Here is a 24,935-nt window from a genome sequence, read left to right on the forward strand (position 1 = left end):
TGACACCTCATCCTCAAGGATATCGAGCGAATTAAGAATAAAGTTGTTGCAGCTCCAGTAATTGGATGCTGCCATTTTACAGAATAAAATGCAGCCTTGTCACGTCCCTTGAGTTAAGCTACCTATGCAATTCTGTTGCTATTTGTGTCGCTGGTTTCAGTGTTGAAACATTCCCTGAGCAGAATGCAGTCAGTGCCAAGATTCCAGTAGCTGTAATGAAGGTTAGTGGCCAGGGTAGAATACTGTAGCTATGGGAGAGTATCGTTCCTCTTTGTGATATTACGATATTCTAAATATCACTTCAGGCACTTCTCTTTTTGGAATCACACCACATGCTGTTGAAGCCCCCTGAATTATCTTTAGTAAATGCCAGTGGAGTGAGATGTACGGTGTCATACTCATGTCTGGCAGTTAGTACAAGTCAGCTGCTAGACTGGTTTTAAGCAGTAGGATGAATGTCAATGCTTTAATTGATCCCACCCTTCCTGACATCTGCTCTTCCAGTGCAACATTTAAAAACATAATTGATGACAGAATTTGTCTTCTTCAGTCATGAATAACTCCAACAGTGGTAGTACTTGTTCAACAAAACACCAGTAAAAATCCTTCAGTCTCTGTTGATGTATTCAGCCACTATAAGTTAAGAGTGCTTCCTGGAAAGTAGTTTAAAAATAAGTTAATGCGCCAACATAGCTCAGGTTCACTGCTGAAGCTTTTCATCCTTCTCCAGAATTAGAAGGTCAAGGGCTTTGAACTGTTAATACCAAAAGATGCAAAGCCAATGGAAGCAAGTGAGGCCAAAAGCAATGAGTGAGCAGGGCTTGGTTGGGACAGAGTGAGGAAGGTAAAATCAGTCAAAGGAGAACAGTAAACAACTAGTCTGTTCCTCAGCACTGACACTGGAGGCTAAAGAAATTTGGTTTGTCCCCTTTGACTCTCACCAACTTTTACAGATGCACCATAGAAAGCATCCTATCTGGATGTATCATGGCTTGGCACGGCAACTGCTCTACCCAAGACCGCAAGAAGCTGCAGAGAGTTGTGGACGCAGCCCAGCCCATCATGGACACCAGCCTCCCCTCCTTGGACTCTGTCTTTACCTCATGCTGTCTTGGTGAAGCAGCCAGCATCATCAAAGACCCCACCCACCCGGGACACTCTCTCTTCTCTCCTCTTCCATTGGGTAGAAGATACAGGAGCCTGAGGGCACGTACCACCAGACTTAAGGACAGCTTCTACCCCACTGTGATAAGACTACTGAACGGTTCCCTTATACAATGAGATGGACTATGACCTCACGATCTACCTTGTTGTGACCTTGCACCTTATTGCACTGCACTTTCTCTGTAGCTGTGACACTTTACTCTGTACTGTTATTGTTTTTACCTGTACTACATCAATGCACTCTGTACTAACTCAATATGACTGCACTGTAATTAATTGACCTGTACGATCGGTTTGTAAGACAAGCTTGTCACTGTACCTCGGTACAAGTGACAATAATAAACCAATACCAATACCAACACAATCCAACCACCAATCAGATTGTCTATGACTTATTTCTCACTTTATATTTTTCTGCATTTTCAGTGACTCCCTTTCACCACAAAAGACCAAATTAAATATGGGGTGATCAAATTAATGTCAAATTATCAGAGTAAAGTGACTGAGTGGGAGTGACCTTGAGAACAGTGAGGTGGATCAATCCACTATGTAGGTTTCTACAGGCACTCTCTGAACTTATTCACCACAAAGGTGTAACGTAAAGGTTCAACATCTTTTGTTCCAGATTCCAGCATCTGCGCTCTCTTTTGTCTCGGGTGGTCTGTTGCCTTCCTGGTGCCATGGTCTGGGATGTCTCAGAGCAGCTGCAGGATATTCTGAAGGGGAAGGGTTAACAGCCAGTGGCCGTGGTATATGTTGGCAGCAACATAAATGGTAGAAAAAGGGATGAGATGCAGCAACATGAATTTTGGGATTTAGGTAGCAGGTTAACAAACAGGATCTCATAAGCTTGTTATCTCTGGATTACTTCTGGTGCCATACAGGGATAGGAGAATAGGTCAGAGGTGTACGTGGTGGATAGCATGGTCAGGGTGGGCCAAAGGGTCTGTTTCTGTGTTGAATGACTCTAACATCTGACCTGCAATGGGGCATTGGGTAGAATGTAAAAACCCCCTGCCAGTTCATTAATGACTATAGCCCATCCCACTTCTCCAACCCCCAATATCCTGTCAAATGCAAATCACTGATTCAAGACCCCATTCACCAATCATAGGCAAAGTGATATTTGTGTCAAAATCTGACAATGAAAGGTGTACCCTGCCCTCATTTCTATATCATTTCTGAATTTAAAAGGTGGATTGCAGAATGCCACCCCGTCTGTTCCAGGACTGGTTAATGAGTAAAGTCCTGGTGAGCAGAATAAATCTCATAGCCCTACTTCAGAAACGAGAAGAAGAGTTCTTCCTGGCATCGAACCATTCACTCAACCAAAACTCAGCAGATTATCTTGTGGTTACTGTTTGTAGGATCTAGGTGTGCACAAATTGAATGCCACATGTTATTTAGCACCTTTATGTAATGTGTGGGTATCGTTTTATTGCAGCAGTCAATTTGTACACAACAATCGCCCACAAAGAACAACGTGATAAGGACCCAATGACTTTATATTCCCAGGTTCGAACATTCATCAGTTCTGGCTTGAAGATACAGCCAAGTAGTCCTGGTGGTGATGACTACAACCAGTATCAAAGCAAATTTATGTTTGCTTTTTATCATGCTAATGATATATCCAAGTGTTTATATTAAAAACAAAACACTGTAACCTTATTCAAAGCATTTTGGGTCACTAACCCAGTCATTAACCGTGGGTATGGACGAGTTGGGCAGAAAGGTCTGTTTCCAGACTCTACGTCCTACAACAACGACAGAGTTCAAAATTACCTTTATGGCTTCCGGAAACCATGACTAGCTCTCCGTGGAGATAAGGGTGATATGAAAATCCAGGAGCTGTCCACTCCCAGTGGGAAACAGAAGGATGAAACCACAGCCCAGAACCTGGATTTTACCCATAATTGCACACTATATGGCTGTTGAAATTTGTTTTAATATACAGTCATTGGCCCCTTAAAAATTGTGGAAATGGTGACATTTACCATTATGATTTCCCCATTTTGTTGCAATAAAATGCAATTTGCAAGATTTTGAATGACAGCTATCTACAAAGATCACATTTCACAAACAAAAAGGATCCAATTTCTAGACGTGTGCACCTGGTGATAAACACGACAGACTGAGAACTGAGCAGCACAGTGGTATGGTGTTAGAGCCCCAGCCTCATAGCTCCAGTGATCTGGGTTTAATCCACACCTCAGACGCTGTCTGTGTGGGGTTTGCACACTCTCCCTGTGAGCTTCCTCTGGGTGCTCCGGTTTGCTCTCAGATCCCAAGGTTATGCAGATTGGTGAATTAATTGGCCACAACAAATTGCACCTAATGTGTAGATGAATGACAGAATCCTGGGGAAATTGATGGGAATGTGAGGAGAATAAAATGGGATGACTGTAGGATTAATGTAAGTGAGTACTTGCTGCTCAGCACAGATTTGGTGACCAAAAGGGGCAATTTTCATGCTGGATGACTCTATGACTTTAAATCAAGTCTGTGAAGGAAAATGACAACTTCTTCAGTCAGGGTATATATGTATAAATATCAAGACAGATTTATGAATAATTCGTGGGACACACCTAGAGGATAATCTATTGAGGAGATTTTGCTTTGTAGTTTAAAACAGTCTCTGCAAAGTTTGCTAACATTACTGAGGTACACCCATGGGAATGCTGCTCCAGGGATGGGCTTGAGCCTAGACAAACCAGGAGCAAGCATATCACTGTGTGAGATGAATACTAAATATGACAGTAATGTTTGGAATGTCACTGGGATAGAATGAGCCTAATTGAGTTGATGAAAGGTTTTTTAATCTGGGTTCCAGGGGGAAGTAGAGTTGAATCTTTTCGAAAGATTACATGCCACTGAAGCAAATGATGTGTAAAAGTGAAACTACCCAGTCAGGAGCACATTTGACATTCCACTGAACTTATAATTAACATTGGCTTTAGTGCAAATAAAAGGGGGAAATAGATGTAAAACCAACAAATACTATGTTGTCTTTACTGAAACTCCTTTTGTCCTTCTGTTACCCTCTCCCTTCATAGGGTAATGTCTTAATTTTCCATTTTAATTAGTGACTAAACTTCCCTGTGGCATCGTAAGAGTTCAACTATTTCATATCAAATGATTTTAAGACACCTGGTGACTAGATAGGTTAGCAAGCTGACCACTGATTGGCTATACATTTACATCCAAGCTCTTCCTTTTATGGTGATGACCTCAAAATCTAGTCCATGATGTAAAACTGCACTTAATACAAGACTGTCACCAACTGGCCTGCCTTACTCATCTCAAAAATGTTCCATTCTCCCAAAGGACACTGTTCTAAAATGGTCCCCCCGATGATAAATTCTTTCCCTACTTAGCACCACATCTTGGTAACTTAAAAAAAAACATTGTTATAAAAGTACCTAAAAGATACAAGGGAATATGGTAACAGACATAAGTAGTCCTATAATCCCTTTGTTCTTATAGATTCACAATTGCCTTAACAGCAACCACTCTCCTTTAATCTTGCAAAACTAGGCAATTGTACCAACACCATCTCTGCACTGTAGCAATGCCTCTCTGTACCTCCTTGTCTTGACACTCCAGAGTTCCAAGAAATTTTGCAAGGTTTTTGAAATTCATTCCTTGGCCTTTTGCTTTCTATTTATCATAACTGTTGCCTAAAATAGACTTAGGTTTTGGCTCATTACTATCAGGAAGCTGGCACAGTGTAGGAGGAACAGTTAGCTACCAGACGCAGACTTGGATCCAGAGCACTGGAACTAAACTGACAGGAGGAAACAGGCCAATACCTTCCTAATCTTAGTCAACAGGCAAGGGATCTAGCCTCAGGCCAAAGCCTTACTTCACTGGGTTAGTGGAACGTTCGGCTTTAAATAAGAATGGGACGTGTGCATTGGCTTGGAGTTGTGGGATATGTATGTGCCTCGCCATAGTGTCCTGAAGAAGAGCAGCATGGTCACTCCACCTCCCCTCTCCTCTTCCCTGTTGAGGGCCAAGGAAATGTGCAAGCAGAGGTTAGTACTATCCCAGAAGGAAGATGGGAGAATTGGAATATGAATGGCTATATAAAGAGGAGAACTTGTTGCAGCATATGGGTGCCTTCACCTTGTCAGAGACTGAGACATGAGAGGCAAGAATGAAGATACAAAATAGGAGGAAGAAGATTAACACTTTATATATATTTTGAATATCTTTATTCCACATTTTGTTTTCGACTGGTTTCGAGAGGTTGAGCAGGTTGGGACTTTTTTTCACTGGAGCATAGGAGAATGAGGGGTGATCTTATAGAGGTGTATAAAAACATGAGGAGCATAGATAGGGTGAATGCACACAGTCTTTTCCCCAGGGTCGGGGAATCAAGAACCAGAAAGCATAGGTTTAACGTGAGAAGGGAGAGATTTTATAGGAACCTGAGGGACAACTTTTTCACCCAGAGGGTGGTCAGTATGTGGAATGAGCTGCCAGAGGAAGTAGTTGAGGCAGGTACATTAACAACATTTAAAAGGTACTTAGACAGGTACATGGATAGGAAAGGTTTAGAGGGATATGGACCAAACACGGGCAAATGGGACTAGCTTAGATGGGAATCTTGGTTGGCATGGACCAGTTGGGCCGAAGGGCCTGTTTCCATGCTGTATGACTCTGTAACTCTACCACAGGAATTTCATACTGTCTAATGAGACAATCAGACTGATATAAAGACCTCTTGAGAGGTGATTCTGCAATTGGAATAGACCATCACCAAATTTACTCCAGCTTTATAATGAAAATGTTAACATTGTTCCCATTTTAAAGAGCCATGCCCATGTAAAGAATTTTCTTTTAAGAAGTATTAGGAACCTGCAAACAGATGTCCACACAATAGTATTTTGTTGCTTGTAAGCACTTTGAGATGTTCCAAAAATGTTAAAAATGCTTTATAAAAGGACCTTCCATTTGTCTTATATGTACCTCTAATTACAACCAACTGAACTATAATACAGACACAAGAGACTGCAGATGCTGGAATCTGGAGCAACACACAATCTGATGGAGGAACTCAATGGTTCGAGCAGCATCTGTGGGGGGATAGGAATTGTCAACGTTTCAGGTCAAAACTCTGCATCGGGAGATCCACCAACAGATAGTTTGTTGAACTATAATGCAAGTTAGAAAGTTCATCTTTTCAAAATTACAACCTGCTAAATATAGGACCTGTAATAGAATGGAAAAAATGTAGAATTCACTATGTTATTTAAGATGTCTTTATTAGTCACATGTACATCGAAGCACATAGTGAAATGCATCTTTTGCGTAGAGAGTTCTGGGGACAGCCTGCAAGTTTCACCTTGCTTCTGGCACCAACATAGCATGCCCACAATTTCCTAACCCGTATGTCTTTGGAGTGTGGGAGGAAACCAGAGCATCAGGAGGAAACCCACGCAAACACGGGGAGAATGTATAAACTCCTTACAGACAGTGACTGGAATTGAACCCGGGTCGCTGGCACTGTAAACGTTACACTAAGCACTACACTAATGTGCCTGCCACTATGCTACCTGCTACCGTGTATTTATAGTTTTAATGTGTGAGTAAAGTACTTTAATGTAGAAAAAGGAATTAATTCATGTGCTTGAACTTTGGAAAATTTCCCAATATTCCCTGCCTTGCCCATCACCGTGCTTTGTTTCATAGTTTCCAGGTCACTGATGGAACAGTGTCCTTAACCCCCAGGTCAATAAGGTATCATCCATCATCATGGCAGTACAGTACTGTAATAGTTTGGGTACTTACTGAAAACATCTCCTCTTTGGCGTGGGACCTCATTAGGGATCCTGTTGTCCACAGGCGGGGCTAAGGTTGTGGTTGCAGCTGAGGTTCTGGTTGTTGTTGCAATTGTTGTTGTTGTTGCCGCTGTTGTGATTAGGGTTGGGTTTGTGGTCAGGGCGGGACTTTCTGTTTTGACCTCTGGGTTCTTACTAATGATTGGCGGGGTCATTGTGGTTGTTTTCCTTCTACTCATTGCAGGGGTGGTGTTGTCCACATAAATACCATTCACAGTTCCATTGTTTCTGCCTCTGGGTGGAACTGTAAACACGGGGAAGTTTTTGTCAACTGAAAAACAAAGTGTCGGTGCCATTGATTAGTGACTGCTTTGCAAACATTTAAGTAAATCACACTGTTCATTGATTACAGTGGTACAAAGACACAGCCAGCCAACATACTATTTGTTGGTAGCTTTGCACCCACTCAGGACGATCTTGGCTCTGAGGCAATGAACACAGATATGGAAGGGAGTCAGTTTGGTTTGGTCTTACACACCAAGCACACACTCAAGACATTCCCAAAGGCCTTAGACAGCTGACAAGTGTGACCTTTGGACTAAGAAACAATGTAGAGAGAAAAAGGGAGAAAGTTAGTTTTAAATGGCTTATCCAGTTTATTATTAGTTGTGCTTTACTTATATTAGTCATATTTTGTTATAAAACGGAAGGCCATTCAGCCCATGGTGACTATAATTAATCCCTCTAGTCCCATTCCCCACTTATTTTAGTCTATTCAGTCTCAAATGCCCATCAAGTGCCCATTATTTTCCAACCACCTACCTACACCAGGGGCAATTTTGGCAGTCAATTAACCTACCAACCAGCACATTTGTGGGATGTGGATAAACCAGAGCATCCAGGGGAAACCCACATGGTCACAAGGAGAACATGCAAACTGCACACGGACATCACCCTGGGTCAGGATCGAACATGGTTCACTGAAGCTGTGTAGTAGCAACAAGAACTGCTGCACCACTATGTCACGGGAAATTTCAACTGCTAAGTCATCATCCATTATGTTAAACACAAAAAGAGGACAAGGTTGAGTTGTCTTCAGGTGCTGGGTTGAGCCACTATGGGTATTCTTGCCAAGGTGCTGAGATACAATTGAGTTCCCATTTTATTCTGTTTCTAATCATAAACTGTCATGATAAATTCCAATGTCAACACTCAGAATGAAAATTGCCTATGTAAACTTACCACATTACAATTACATTCTCTGCTGAGGGGAGGACGTAACTGCAGTGTGACCAGTTAACATAAACAATTCCTGGCGTGAAATCTGACATACAAATTTGTTATGGAAAAAGTTTACAAGAAGTGTATACAAGCATTAGATTTTTTTTTAAAATGTAGATAATTATTTCTAAAATCTTCATAAGAATCCAAAGTTTAAAGAAATGTGAATATTTTGACAGCAAAAAATAATATTACAATGTTTCATGTGTCCTAAAGATTTTATAATCTAGCAAGGTTACAACATTGCACTTTGTTTCGAACATGCAAAGGCAGTTTTTTGCTTTCAGACACGGAAATGTCAGGCTGACTTCAGACTGTAAGGTGACCTAGGTTCAGCTAAACGTTATTGCGAATATTTCAGTCATCTTAGGAAAGGAACTCACTAACGTGAGAACATGTCGTCCCTTTCAAATTTGATGTTGGATTCATAGAATCAATAAGGGGCTGAAGGAGGCCATTCAGCTCATTATGCTTTGAAAGGCCAATCCTAGTACTGCTACCCCATTCTCTCTCCATGCAAGCGCTTAACAAGAAAGGCCTATTTGGGATGTAACAACTATTCTAGGAGATGAGGTGGGTACTCGGGTGCTTTGCTTGAGCTGACATACATACCTGTGCAGCTGTAACCATTGCCCCTGTAGCCTTTCATACACTTGCATTTATAAAAGCCTGGTATATTTTGACAGGTAGCAAAGGCACTGCATTTATGTGTCCTCCTTGTACACTCGTCAACATCTAGGACAGAGGAGAACAAATTGGTCAATGTAGCTTCCCATTCTTATCATGGCTACAAGTTTGCCAATCACATCAAAGGGACAGAACCAATGTCTATTCTCCATGTGAGCCTCCCCCCAATCTATTTCCTCCAACCCCATCAACTTATCCTTCTATTCCTTCCTCCTTGATGCACGTATCAAGTTTTGCATCATGCTATCCGCTTTAAGCACTTCTTATAATAAAATAAGCTGCTGAATTTTTTATTTGAATTTTTTATATGATTACTCTTCAGAGATGAGCAAAACTGAGAAATGGGATGGAAAAGTGAGATTTGAGAAGAATCTCATCACACAAGTACAAAGTGATGCATTTTAGGAAGTTAAAGCAGGGCAGGACACACACAGTGAACAGCAGGGCCCTGGGCAGTGTTGTGGAACAGAGAGACCTAGGGGTACAAGTACATTTTTCCCTGCAAGTAGCAACATAGATAGATGGGGTGGAGAAGAAGGCATATAGCTTGCTTGCCTTCATCGGTCGGGGCATTGAGTACAGGAGTTGGGATGTCATACTACAGCAGTTCAAGACATTGGTGAGACCACATTTGGGATATTGTGTGCAGTTTTGGTCGCCCAACTAAAGGAAAGATGTGAATAAGCTAGAGAGGGTGTAGAAAAGTTTTACAAGTATGTTTCTGGCTTGAGTTGTACGAAGAGATTGGATAGGCTGGGACTATTTTCCCTGCAGCAAAAAAGGCTTAGCAGTAGTCTTCTAAAAATCATGAGGGGCATAGATAAGGTCACAGTCTTTCTCCCAGGAGAGAGGAGTCTAAAACTAGAGTGCACAGGTTTAAGGTAAGAAGGGAAGGATTTAAAGGGCAAGTTTTTCACACAGAGGGTGGTGGTTATTTGGAATGAGCTGCCAGAGGAAATGGTAAAGGCGTTTAAAAGACATTTGGACAGGTACATGGCTAGGAAAAGTGTAGAGGGACAAGGGCCAAATGCAGGCAAATGGGACTAGCTCAGGCACCTTGGTCAGTCTGGATGTGTTTGGGCTGAAGGGCCTGTTTCCATGACTCGAAGTACAAAAAGTGTCCCCTCCACCCTGACTTCTACCATGGGGTAGGAGTGTTAGCTGAGGCCAATCACTTAGTCCCTTCACACTCACCAGCAGCAGTCAGAGTGGGAACATGACAGTGAATTAAAATGGTGAGCAGCTGGAAGAGCAGAATCGTGCTTGGGGACTGAATGGAGATGATCAACCGCACTACCTGCGTTTGGTCTCCACACTGTAGAAAAGACCCGTCTCACACTAAGCTGAAAGATGTACAAATAGTTGTTTCATCTGCAAGAAGCTTCAGTTGCAGTTTTAGCGTCCCAGGAATTCACAATTATGTGTTAAGTATGAACGGGGGAGCAATGAGGGGTGTAATATTATAAAACAAGAAAAAACTCAATATGCTTGATTGTCTTGATAGAGGTGATCCCACAATCTGGAGGGAGGGAAGATATTGTGAATGGACAGTTAAAGTTCCCATCAGGGACACCCCAATGCCCAAGAAGTAAGTAACTATTATGGCCATTGTTGGACCACTATTATGGCCATTGTTGTTTGTCTTTACCACTCACCTAGACACCGATACTTCCCATCGTAGTATCGGAGATCAAAGCCATCATAGCACTTGCAGAAGTAACTTCCAAAAGTATTAATGCATTTCCGGAATCGAGGGCACACAGCTCTGCCAGAAGCACACTCGTCGACATCTAGAAGGAAGTTACAGGAGGTGGTCAAATCAGTTCAACAGCAACTTCTATTTACAGTGCATAATAAAGCACAGACATCCCAAACTATTTCACACAGTAACGTCTCTAAATAAACTGATGTTGAAATACATTAAGCAGCAAATAGAGCATCGACCAAAGGCCTGGCCAAGGGAGAAAATTTTCGGGAGTGTCTTGAAGGGGGAAAGAGAAGGGGAGCAAGTTGGATGGTTTAGGGGCTTGACTGCTGAGGGCAGGGTCACCAGTGGTGGAGTGAGTAAATGCAGGAGAGAGCAAGAGACCAGGATCAGTGGGCAGCAGGTATCTGGGAAGTGAAAATTAAAACAACTGCAGATGCTGGAAGTATAAAATTAAAAAACAAAAAAATGCTGTAAATACCCAGCAGGTCAGGCTTCATCTGTGAGAAGAGAAACAGAGTCAATATTTCAGGTTGAAGACCCAAAAGAAATGTTAATATAGTCAGGTGTCAATCCTACCCCTTGCACGGAACACTCAGGAAAACAATGTGATTTGTGATGTGGAGTCAGGTCTGCATAAACTGGGCTCAGTGTGAGAGCATCAAGTTCTTCTCTCTCTGACATGGGCCACTACTCAGCATGAGGACATTATTTTTATCACCTCCATTGCTTTGGAAGTTGACAGTTAAAGAAGCCAATTCCACAGTTTTAGACAAATAGAAGCAATTCTGCACATTTCTAACAAGGTAAGAGCTGATTTCAAATTAGACCTAAAAAGCCCAACCCCAAGAAGTGAGGAAAAAAGATAAACAGATTCCCCACTCCAGAGTATTACCGAGTTCAGGACAGAGGTGTCTGGTTGTTATGCACCAACATCAGTTAGGCGGCTCCCATCATCAGGAATAACATCCTACTCAACAAGACATTTTGACCAAGAGGCTACAACCTGAACAGTTAACCCTGTTTCTCTTCCCACGGATGCTGCCTGACATGCTGAGTGTTTCTAGTCTTTTTTACTTTTGCCTCAGGTTTCCAGAATCTGTGGTTCTTTTAATTTTCATGCAATTTCTACTGGTGAGTAAGCTCTGGAAATATAAAGGTGTCTGTGTACTAATGCGGTAATGGAGGCAAGCAGCTTGGGCCAAGCCAACATGGAATTAGGAGCCCACCTTTGGGTAAATGATGCACTCTACCAAATGAAGGAACAGGGAAGGTCATTCAGGCCTTCTATAATTTTATCACATCATGGCTGATCTCCAGCAACAAACAATCTGCTGGAGGAACTCAGTGGGTTGAGCAGTATCTGTTGGGGGGTGGGGGGGGGGGGGGGGGGGGGGGGGGAGAGTGATTGTCAACATTTCAGTTTGAAACCATTCATTAATCCTGATAAGAGGGTTTCGACCAGAAACATCATCAATTCCTCTCCCCCCACAGATGCTGCTCGACCCACTGAGATCCTCCAGCAGATTGTTTGTTGCTCCAGATTCCAGCATCTGCAGTCTCTTGTGTCTCCGTGGCTGAGCTCTACTTCAATTTACATTTAATCAAGTTCTACTGCTGCCTCCTGATCCTTCAACCAGAACAGAGTCTGGAAAGTCTGCCCCTTATGAAGAGGACCTGACATACTCACCTACGCAGGTCCTGTGGTCTGGAGCAAGCTGCAGCCCAGGAGATGGACAGCGGCAGCGGATCTCTCCTTTCACCTCATCGCAGCCGTACTGGCAGTTTGCCATAGCGCATGACCGCGTATCTGTCAAAGCATACGAACAAGTAAGCTCACACAACAGTGCAAGTCAGCCATTATCTTCACCAAACCCACCAATCATACAGGCAGCTAATATTGGCAATGTGGGCCCTGCTCCGTTAACCTTGAACAGACAGAATGGTTAATGATTCAGGTGGATCACCTCACTTTAATATACATCCCACTCCTATTCTGACCTCTCTCAGTCTCCTACCAACAAGAGAAAGGTCACCTCCTTCCCTTTATTCCATGGTCTACTGTCCTCTCCTACCAGATTCCTCCTCCTTCAGCCCTTTGCCTCTTCCACCTTTCAGCTTCTTACATCACTCCCTTTCATCGCCCCCTCCCCCACCCACCTACCTTCCTCCCCTCACCTGGACTCACCTATCACCTGCCAGCTTGTGCTCCTCCCTCTCCCCCTACCTTTTTATTCAGGCTTCTGCCCCCTTCCTTTCCAGTCCTGATGGTGGGTCTGTTTATTTCCGTCCATAGATGCTGCCTGACCTGCTGTGTTCCTCCAGCATTTTGTGTGTGTTGCTCCTCTACCAGCCTACCCTGGTGCGCCACACAACCCTCCAACAATGAAAGGGCATGATAAGACCCTGGAAAATATCGATCACTTCTCGTACCTCAAGAGCCACCTCTCAGTGAAGGCAGACAGCCATGATGCAATTCACCAAATTTCAAAACACTACCATGGCCCTCAGATGATTTAGGAAAAGGATGTTTGAAGATCAAGACTTTAGACCTGGTACGCAACTCATGGTCTCTCAGGTAACAGTGGTCCCTGCCCTCTGATCCACTTCAGAGACTTCTACTACCAAAATCTGCACTTCAAAGCACTAGAAAGATACCACCAATATTGACTCTGCAAAAACCTCCAAATTCACAATAAGGATAAACAAACCAACGTCAGACAGGCCAGCATTGAGACCCAAATTACATTCAGTTGGAAGGCTAAGTCATTCACGTGCCCAACATCACACCCCTGATACAGACATCCTAATCCAAATCTGCCATGGGAAGAGATTAACAGGCAGACAGAGGATAAGGTTCAAGGATGTACTCAAAACCTCCTTGAAAATAATGCAACACCTCTGGGAATCTCTGACCAATGAATGCTCAAAGCGGAGAAGGAGCATTTGGAATGGTATCGAGGACTTCAAGTCCATACACCTGAAGTTAGGAGAAACCCCACATAATTCACAGAAGAAGTGCACCACCTCACAAGCTACTTACCCACTCAACCACCTCCTACCCCAGCTGTGGAAAAGTCTACAATTCCCACCCTAACCTCGTCAGGTAACTCAGAGCCCAAAAAACCAGTGCGGGAACAAGTTATTCTTGATCCTGTGGAGCTGCCTTAGAGAAAGAATTATTGAGTCATACAGCACAGAAATGAACTCTCATTCCATCCCATCCCATCCATGCCAACCATCTTGTCCATCTGCACTAGTACCAATTTGCCCACAATATATCCGTAAACCTTCTATGCCTTGCCTATTCAAGTGCCTGTCTAAATGCCTCTTAAACATAATGTTTAAGGTTGTATCTGATTCCATCACCTCCTCTGGCAGTGAGTTCAAGGCTATGAGAGGTAGATAGTCAGTCGTTTTCCCGTGGTACAAGAGGGCATACATTTAGGGTGAGAGGAAGAAATTTTAAAGGGAGTCTGAGGGGAAAGTTTGTTACACAGAGCGGTTGATATGGGATAGCCCTGTCATAGGACATACAATAGACCAGCAAATGAGATGGTATTAGCATTTGCACTAGTTATTTGTGTGGCTCTGAGTGTGTGCATTATATTCCTTGCACATATTCCTTTCAGCACCAGATGAGAATATAAAGGTGTGAATGGAAACATCCATTGTATTAACATGCCACATTGCAGTTGGACTGACATTGAGCCCTCTCTCCTCACAAACCCCTAGCCCCCCCATTACATGTCACAGGTCTGTTGTTTGAGTTCTGTTCATACAGGGGGTAGGCTCATCATGGACCCAGTCACCACTTCATCAAAAAACAAAATACTATCTGTTGAGCTTGAAGCCATTAGACAAATCTCTGATACCTTCATGAAAATTTTGTGAGTGATGATTGCAAAGTTCCTACTGGATAAAGAATGGTATTGCAAGTACCAACAGTACTGACCCACTAGACATGCACAGCAGGTATCCACCACGCTGACCGATTCACTTCAGTTGCAGAAGGCATTAAGCAGAGAGATATAGAGTAGTACAGAATGGAAACAGGCCCTTCGGCCCAACTGGTCCATGCCGACCCCAGCATCCTCCCTGTCAGTCCCAGTTGCCCACCTTCAGCCCATAACCCTCCAATCCCCTCCCCTCCATGTGCCTTTCCAAATGCCTCTTAAATGTTGCAATTGTACCCACCTCGACCACTTCCTCTGGCAGCTCATTCTGGGTACTCACCACTCTCTGTCTCTTTTAAATCTCTCCCCTCTTATCTTGTATCTGTGACCTCTAGTTTTGTCTTAAATGAGGTAGCCTCCACTGCTTCCCTGGGCAGAGAATTCCACAGATTCACTACTCTCTAGGAAAAGCAGTTCCTCCTCATCTCCATCCTGGTAGGGCTGCTGCCTCACAGTTCCAGCACCTCCACGTTCTACCATGGGTTTTCCCCAGCTGTTCCCATTTCCTTTCACATCCCAAAGATATGAGGGCTGGTAAATTGATTGGCCACTCTAACTTGCTCCTAGTTTGCAGGCAAACGGTAGAACCTGGAAGTTACTGGGAATGTAGGGAGAATAAAATGGGATTAGTGTATGATTAATGTAAATGAGAGTTGATGGTCAGTGCAGACTCAATGGAGCAAAGGGCTTGTTTCCATGCTGTCTGACTCTATGACCCTTTTCCTTGGAGCAGACTCGATGGGCCGAATGGCCTACTTCTGCTCCCTTGTCTTGTGATTATTACTGGAGGTGCCTAAAGTAAGGCATGAGGTTTTATTTAGTCAAAAGCAAGTCACTCACTTGCGCATGATCCATCAGACATGAGCATGTAGCCATTCAGGCAGTAGCACTTGTAGCTGCCATATGTATTCATACATCGGTGCTTGCATGGGCGAGGCTTCATTCCACACTCGTTAAAATCTGTTCGGAAAAATAAGATCCACAATTAATGCTAACAGATCTCAATACTTTAGTGTACAAAGGTGAGTCTATGGAGTTCTGTAAGTTGTAAGAGTTAAAAGGTTATTATAAGTTCGAAGTGGTTAACCATTCTGATTCAATTAAAGGTGGAAGGACTCTGTGCAAGGAAGCAATGACTGGTAGCTGGGGTGGTCTGGTAAGGTAGCTCACTGGATCAATAGTACTTAAAGCATAATGGCTAAGTACATTGCAGCATTAGTGCTGGAGTGTTTGGAATGATCCAATAATAGTGCATTATCAGTTAGACTATGTAGTGGCATGTTGCTGCATGAGGTTATTATGGTTGTTTCATTGAATCATATAAGCTTACAGCCTATTCAGTTTAATTTTTCCCATGTTGACTTTTAATGAAAATTAGTCATCCTTATTCCTAGCAATCTGATCATAATCCCCATGGCTATCCAACTCCTTTTTAGAATTAAACAAGGAATGCTAGAAATAGAGAGAGAAAAAGTGTTAACTTTTCAGCTTGATACCCTTGATGACATGGCAGTACAGGCATTTCTGTTGGACATCCAAGCAGCGGACAGGAAAAGAAGTGAAGTTTCTGGATAGGAATATATGGACAGGATGCAGTAGAAATGCAACACTCAAGATACTAGAGGAACCCAGCGGGTCAGGCAGCATCTATGGAGGGAAATGGACCTGAAACGTCAACTGTCCATTTTCCCTCCATAGATGCTGCCTGACCCGCTGAGTTCCTCCAGCATCTTGTTCCAGTTTTCCAGCTCCTGCAGTCTCTTGTGTCTGCAGTATAAACGCTTCAGGTGGAGTGTTTTGCACTGTCACAGGTTACAAACTGTTCCCTAAATCTGCAGGTGAGGATGTGGATGAATGAGGGAATGGATAAAATGCCCATTCACCACCACACGCCTTGCTGGTCCTGTTTTCCTTGATATACATAAGCTTAATACTACCGTAGATAGTTTTAATTTGGGGATCCAGCACAAAGTAGTAAAAATAACAGTAGGGTTTAGTTGGCAGTGGTGAGCTCTCTGTCCACTGGCCAACAACCCAACCACATTACGGTGATCCCTGGTGTGATGAACCGATTTAGCACTGGCCAGGAATCAAAACAATTCTATCCTGGTTCGAGTGAGCTCACATTACCCATGTAAGTCTGTGGGTGCAATTTGCTATTGCGGGATTTGAACTAGTGACCTGATGGTTTCCAGCCAAGTGTTATAATCATCACACTTCCACCACATGTAACTACAAGGTGTTAACTTGGTCACTGGTCAGAATTTACTTCCTTTTCATTTACTTACTGAACATGAACATTGAAGTCAGTGACTTGTTTCATTTTATAGAGTAGAAAATTCTCCTGTTCACTCAGTGCCCCGTATACACAAAAGGAACGCAGAGTACGTGCAGACTAAACAAGTTCAATATTATGTTTACATTTTACTTTGTGTTAAATTGCAAATAGTGTTTTTCCTTCTTTGGTTACATTGAATAGGTCTGAATTAGCTCATTTAACTAATGGCTGCACATTTCACAAAGCCAATGATTAATCTCATTTAATCACAATTCATCAACTTTGTTATAAATACTTAAAAAGAGATCTGATCAGCAGTGAAAAAATTTGCATTAAACACAGCTTCATTCATTCCTGATCTAGATACTGCAATGTTAGTAAAATAAATAATGACTGAATTCCTTTTTCATTATAAAAAGTTGTGGTCATTAAGTTTTCTATTTCAAGTCCAATTTCCCCACCTCCCCAAACATCTCACCCCAAAGCTCTTCAGCAAAGTGCTTCACTTCCCACTCCTCTCGCAATACAGTCTGGTTACCCAACCCAAGCCCAATGCGGTCCAAATGTACACAATGGATTCGGGCAGGGTTGGGAGTCAAGGAAAATATAAAACCTCAGGCTCGGGTCAGGTTCAGACTGGTCCAGCTGGGTTCAAGTCGGGTTTCAATGAGTAGATCTCCAGCTCCAATTGCCAACTACAATTGGAATCATGGTTCACACTGCAGTGAGGTGCCATTCGGGCCATTGCATTCATGCTAGATCTTTTTTTATGTAGATCAACCCGCATAGAATCTTACTGCCCTACTCTCCAGAGCAAGGAATCCTCCTTTATTCCAAACATAATCCCCTTACTCTCAGCGATAATTCTGAACTGATGACCCTTAATCCTCAATTACAGTTTCATCAAGAAATTCAATGCATAATTCTGGTGTATATACACTGAACATAATTACAAATTAAATGTCCCTCACAGTAACTTAACATTCAAAACTACATCCACCTCTCTAACCTTAAAAAAGTTTTGTATAAACTAATTGCTTCCCTACTCTTTACCCTGTTTATGATGTCACGGATATGGAATGGGATGGGCACAGGCCCGGAAATGACACAGGGAGTGGAAAAGTTTCAGCACGTTATGTGACCATGAAGAAAAAAAATACCCAATAGTCTTCTACAGGGAAGAAAACAGTTAAAGAAATTCCCATTTCATCCAAGTTGGATTTGAACCTTAATAACAAAGGCAAAAAGCAAAACCTTATCTAGCCTTCCTGGAACATCCAGTTCCCTTATTGCTTCTTATGTTTTTAATAATAAATGTTAAAGACAAAAAAGCAGTATCTTACAATCCAACTGGTAGTGTTTTATTCAACTCTCATATATCATCAAACCTCACAATGAAGGTCTCTTTCTTGATGCTTGCTGGAAACTAGTTGCATCTTCTACTGAGGAAGGAAGTTAGGGACAAACAGCTTATTTCTCCAATGGGTGGGGTTTAAGTCCCTGACAGCTTTATACTCACATATCCAACCAGCTGGTTTGGCTTTCTGTTATGAATCTGATATCCGCCTTTAGATGACCTCATGGTCTACTGTACAGGACAGGCTGTAACAGAACTCTGGAGAGAATCCCTACTATTTAATTCCTAGCTTTATACACATCCAGGTCAAAAGGAAAAGTTATTGTTAGTTCTGTACATCCTGTAAATTGTCTAAGTATCTAAGTTTCCAAGTATTATGAGAAAAGATCTTAGTCCACTTTCAAATCCTGCTGGGAAGAAGATATTTAGGCTTCTCACCAACAACATGGCATTTAAGTTGATGCAGTGAAGGAAGAAGTTATAACATTTTTAATTTTAGTGATCCAGGGTGTATTAGTGCTAAAAAGAAAAAAAGAATTTTGCGAACATATGTCGTGCAATCGTAGTGATGCAGGGCCCTGATGCAGGGTTCCGACCTGAAACATTGACAATTCCTTTCCTCCCACAGATGCTGCTCAACCGTCTGAGTTCCTCCAGCTAATTGTTTGTTAGTGCAATCTTAAGATGTCCCAAGATGTTGACATTGAAGTGCTTTAGTCATTGTTGTAATTAATGCAGGAAATGGGCACAGGACATTGAAAGATTTAACCTGTAGATTCGGAACAATATAACTATTGTTCCCAGTTCTGACACAGAGTCCTAGACCTGAAATGTCTGGTGTTTCTCCATCCATAGATGCTGCCTGACCTGCTGAGTGTTTCCAGCATTCTCTGTTTTTGTTTCAGATCTTCAGCTTTTTTCCTTCCTGAACAATTTAAAACTGGTACGTCAATAAAAGCCATGGAACTCAAATATACAAGTTTATATACATCTTTTGAAGAATAGTATGACCACTGGCAGTATATTTACACTTTTGTTTCTGTAAGAGGCAGCGCAGTGGTAGAGAAGATACTGCTGCTGCCTCACAGCTCCAGTAACCATGGTTTAGTCCTGACCTCTGATGCTGTTTGTGCGGAGTTTGCACGATCTCCTTATGACCATATGGGTTTCTTCTTGGTACTCTGGTTTCCTTCCACATCTAACGACATCTAGGTTAATTGGTTCCAGTAAATTACCTATAATAGTTATCTGGAGATGAGTAGTAGGAAAATCAGGGGGGAGTTGATGATCATGGCTGAGAGAATTACATGAAAATAAGGGAGAGAATGGGGCTGCCCTGAGAGCTGGCATTAACTTGATGGCTCTTCATAAAATATGAAAATATGAATAAGAACATACTTACATCACCAGCATGTGTATTCAAGATATACAATAAGAACATATATGCTCCACTATATATGTGGCTATTGTTTAGTATATCTAAGATTTTTGCCTATATTGTATACACTCAGGCCTATTTTTATTATCAGACAGAACAAACTATTGCTAACTGTGTATGCAGTTTGACGATGGGAAAGTAATGGTCCATTCTGATGTGATCTGAACACTGGTTCTTTGCATCATTTCCAAGGTAACCAAGGTGATTTAAGAGGCATCTAATAAAAATAGATAAGACTATTGTTTTCATCTTGTTCTTACCTTGATTGCATGTCTTGCCTGTGTACCCTGGGTAGCACTTGCATTTATTTGGTCCCACACACTCTCCATGTTTGCATCCATGTTGGCACACAGCTGGCAGAAGCAGAACAAACAAGTTAATGCTTAAAACAGATCAAGCAGCAGCTTTGCTAGCCCAGCAAGCTCTTTGCTGTCAAGTTAGCCTTTCCCGATCAAGAAGGATTCTGTTTCAGTAAATTAAATTCGAAAGTCCAATCCAGCACACCACAATTCTAGCTTAACAAGACATCATTGGGAGTAGATTTCTCACTCATTTATCACTTTATTCACAAGGACATTGCCTTTGATAGGGAATGTTTGTCCATGAAAGATTATTCAAAACATACACATACATCAGAAATGACAATGAAACCACTGGATTCTCATTAAAAAAAATACATCTTGTGCTTTAAGGCCTTACCTAGTCTGGTCTATATTTAACTCCAGACTGATGCCAGTGTGGTTGAATTGATTCTCCTTTGAATTAACCTAGTGAGCCATTTGTTTTCAGGAAGGGAGCTCACCACTCTATTTCTAGAGCAATCAGGGACAAGCAATAAATGCTGGCCCTATCAGCAATATCCATGAATAAATAAGAACATAATAAAAGACTGTTTTCAAAATGACAAGCACCAGGATTGTTATTCATCCAAAATCAAACACACTCTTTCCATATTTGATTTGAACATGAAATATGTTCTGTCTGAGATATCACGTCTCTTCCCCTGAGATTTGTTTCACCCACCTTCGAAAGGAATGTGTTACAAAGGGCTGTTCACTTCAAAATGGGCATCTGCTTCCTGCTCAGTTGATAACACATGCACCTTTGAAGTGTTACAACAGCCAGCCACAGGTCCCACAGATGACAAGGGTCGAGTGTAGGGCTGCCAACTGCATCTGTAATATAAAACTCGGGATTCACCTCGAACTGGAAAAATGGTAAATTTGGGTTTGATGTTCCCGGTGATGGGACAATCTAGTACTTACAGTGTTAGAGCAATTTCCAGTATGGTAACTTTGCTCTGTCTTACCCTCAGAACATTGTTCCTTTTCTGCTTTGACTGACTTACCTTGATAGATAAGTTTCTGACAATGTCACCAGGGTGAAGAGTTCCTGCAAACGGTGCATGGTTGGGAGTGGTCCAGGACCACATGGAGCAAGAAAGGTTTGGTCCTTGATCAGTGCCAAAGTTAGCCAGCCTCAGCTGCAGCAGAGATGGCAATTGGCTCCAGTGCCCCTCACACTGGGTGAGCCTGGGGTCAGTACCGTGCAAAGTGAAACAGGCAGTTTTGCACTGTTGATCACTTTCCAATGATCTCCTACTGGGCAAGTTGACAACGCATTCCATGGCCAAATAACTTGCTAACACCAGCCACGTGGTACTGGTGAGGTGATGGTTGACTGAGATTCCTAGTGAAGCCAGAATGGGTGAGAGTCTCCATGGAGAATATGGGAATGGGAAAGTGAGGAGTACTAAGGGAATCAAGGGACAGATGAGGAAAGTGGAGTTGGGGTGGAAGATTAACCATGACCTAGTCGTTGCCAGTTGTGGGAGCTTGTGGTGCACAAGTTGATTCCTGCTGGGTTGGCTAAAATACTGCCTTTCAGAAAGTACTTTCTCCCCTTTGTTTGTCCCCTTCGACTCTCACCAACTTCTATCGATGCACCATAGAAAGCATCCTATCTGGATGTATCATGGCTTGGTACGGCAACTGCTCTGCCCAGGACCGCAAGAAACTTCAGAGAGTTGTGAACACAGCCCAGCGCGTCACGGACACCAGCCTCCCCTCCTTGGACTCTTGTCTTTACCCCTCGTTGCCTTGGTGGAGCAGCCAGCATAATCAAAAACCCCACCCACTCGGGTCATTCTCTCTTCTCTCATCTTCCATCGGGTAGAAGATTCAGGAGCCTGAGGGCACGTATCACCAGACTTAAGGACAGCTTCTACCCCACTGTGATAAGACTATTGAATGGTTCCCTTATACAATAAGATGGACTCTGACCTCACGAGCTACCTTGTTGTGACCTTGCACCTTATTGCACTGCACTTTCTCTGTAGCTGTGACACTTCACTCTGTACTGTTATTGTTTTTACCTGTACTACATCAATGCACTCTGTACTAATCCAATGTAACTGCACTGTGTAATGAATTGATCTGTACGATCCGTATGCAAGACAAGTTTTTCACTGTACCTTGGTACAAGTGACAATAATAAACCAATACCAATACTTCTTTAACTGCAGTATGCTTTGGGTCACCCTGAGGTTATGATAGACATTTCCAACTTCAGCGTCAGAAGGAATGGACAACCTCACAAACCACCCATCCCGATGCCCACCAGCTGCCCCATCTGTGGAAGAGTTTGCGGATCCCACATCAGCCACCTCAGAACCCACAAAAATGGAGGAGAGAAACGTCGTTCTTGATTTCAAGGGATTGCCTTTGAAGAAGGCGGCGGCAGAAATGCAGATCTTTAATTCTATAATCTTACTGAATGGTGGAGAAGACTTATTCTGGTCTTATTTCTTATATTTTATTTTCCAATGGCAGACCACAGAGGGGAAAGAACCGAAAGGAAATGTTTCCAATCGTAGAAATAAAAGATCAAAAGAGGCTCATTGATTATAGGATACCACGTAGAGACTAAGATCGGATATCAATCTTATACTTTATCTGGCAAAAGAAGCAGAGGGAGAGGAGGTGATTTTCTGATAAGAAATGCACTGCTGAAGGAGAGAAGGAAAGAAACTATATAGTAATGTTCAGAATTGGATTTGTAGCTGAAAAGGAAAACGTTTACAGAACCATGGGGAAAGAGCAGGGGAGTGAGACTAATCAGATAGCTCCTTCCAAGCGTCATCAAAGGGACAAATAACTTTCTTCTATGCTGTAAGATTCTGTGATTGTAAAAATTTTCCCGCAACAGAAGTTAATGAATGTCTATTAACTATTTGCTTCTCCCATGATATCAGTAATTTTCTTTGAAGTTACAGCCATCCTTTCCAATTATGTGTTCTACAGCAGAGAGGAAGTAAGTGAGCAATGTTTTCATCCATTTGTAGTGTTAATTCAAAAAAAAGTAGCCTTTTTTTTAATTGTTCCATCCAATAGCCAGCCAGAGGTAGAATTTATGAGCTGTGCACTCTGTAGTATTGTTAACTGTACTTCATTTATTAATGAAGGATCATTGACTTGAAACATTCACTCTGTTTCTCTCTCCACGGATGCTGCCTGACCTACAGAGTAGTTCCAGCGTTTTCTGTTTTGATTAACTGTATTTTTGTTAGTTTTAATTGTTCCTGTGGAGGAAGCTGATTGAAAGTTGGTGACTTTCATTGTGGATTGGATATAAAGGACACCCTTCCACCCATGGAAGGGAGAAAAGCCTATAAGAGATGTGGGTTTACATAGGGCTAAGATTGAGCAATGCAGTGTGAATACAAAGCAGGAACAGAGAAAGGAAACATAGACACTGGTAACTACAATGATGTGCCTCCACTTTAGTTCATCTCACTTTGCTTTGCCAAAGGGGAAAACTTTAAAGCCAAGTGGGAGGCAAGGAGGGCAGAAATTGGAGGGGGCAGCAAGCAGAGTGAGGTAGTGTTCAGAGTGGGACAGGGGGATGGGGGTGACAGGGGATAGCAAGAGCCAGGGTAGATAAACTATGAGCATTTTTAGAGAAATACTCAACATTGTAGTACCATGTTTCCTCAGAACGGGACCAACGAGAATCAAAAGTTTGGAATCCTTGAACAATTCTACAATTTGCTCTTTTGTAGTAGTGCAGTGTCTATCAGTGAGAGTGAAAGAACTCTAATAACAACCAGAACAACTTCAACTCAAAACATATTTAGTTTATTTTGATAAGATGGGGAAATAATTGCATTTTAGTTTGTGTTGGGAGCTGACTGTGTGATACCTGAGGCAACTGAATGGAATCTGCCAGAAGTGAGGGGCTGCCCCCAGAACACTCTATGCAAAAAGATGCATTTCACTGTGTGTTTCGATGTACATGTGACTAATAAAGATATATTATCTTGGTAGGCTTGCATTGTACTGCACTGGTACTAAACCATTAAAACATTTGTGTACAACTTACATGGCACACCTACATCTTAAACTTCTTCAGGAAGCAGAAGTGGCTTCATTGATACCACCTGGTCTCCGACTCTCATCAGTGTAGGTGAAAGTTTCCAATAGATGATTCAGACTAACAATGCAGCCCAGAAGAGACTTTGGCCTGGAGCCCTGTCTGTTCTTTGAGATGGATTGTAGTCTCTGGAAAAGCGCAGGGGATTCTCTCCAATGTGACGGCCACATTTATCACGGAAACAGATTATCTAGCTGGAGTTTGCTGCATACAGTTTGGCTACTGAATTTCCAACATTATAACCATGGCTGGATTTCAAAGGTATTCTCTGGCTGCAAAGTACTTGAGGACATCCTGGGCTGTGAAAGGCACTACATAAATGTCTCTCTCTTCTTTGGAAAATTGCTCTTACCAAGCTCATTATTAAATCAGAATTTTTGTCAAAGAATTGGGTAAGTCTCTCCGGCTCTGCTTCCCCCTCCTACCCATCACCACTCTCCAGAAATAAAACATCTTTTGCTGAAGGGGAAATCTTTAAATTTATTTTGCCAGAATTTGTGTGAAAAGGTTAATGGATGGATGTTGCCAGTCACACAATGTGGAAGGATCTCAGGACTTAGGTTTACATTGGATTGGCCTTGACTCTATTACCTCCATAATAAACTTCCAATCCATTTGACTATTGAAGAACAGTCACTTGTAGGTATACAAGAGGACTTTCAGAGTTGCTGGAAACCACACTTCAGTGAGTGTTAATGATTTCATAATAATGGAATAATATGGCAGGAGGCAAGTGCAAACACATGAAAAGAATCTGCCTAACAATCTACAAGAGAGAGAAACAAAAACTCTCCTTTATATAGAGCACTTTTAAGGTTGCAAAAATGTCCCCAAGGCACTTCACCAAGAGCAGTG

General features: G+C 42.3%; 1 protein-coding gene across 2 annotated transcripts in view; it reads right to left on the minus strand.

The window, feature by feature from the left end:
• The window catches only part of npnta (nephronectin a), a 56,091-nt gene that overhangs the window by 19,597 nt on the left and 11,559 nt on the right, over positions 1-24,935 (minus strand). For both annotated transcript variants that reach the window (XM_052037018.1, XM_052037008.1), the window contains 6 exons: positions 19,910-20,002; positions 15,417-15,536; positions 12,311-12,430; positions 10,571-10,705; positions 8,841-8,963; positions 6,958-7,278 (listed from right to left, as the gene is read on the minus strand). In XM_052037018.1, coding sequence (XP_051892978.1) covers positions 6,958-7,278; positions 8,841-8,963; positions 10,571-10,705; positions 12,311-12,430; positions 15,417-15,536; positions 19,910-20,002 — 912 coding nt within the window. The remainder of the gene's footprint in view (positions 1-6,957; positions 7,279-8,840; positions 8,964-10,570; positions 10,706-12,310; positions 12,431-15,416; positions 15,537-19,909; positions 20,003-24,935) is intronic.

Source organism: Pristis pectinata, chromosome 2, assembly GCF_009764475.1.
Source record: "Pristis pectinata isolate sPriPec2 chromosome 2, sPriPec2.1.pri, whole genome shotgun sequence".
Taxonomy (NCBI): Eukaryota; Metazoa; Chordata; class Chondrichthyes; order Rhinopristiformes; family Pristidae; genus Pristis; species Pristis pectinata.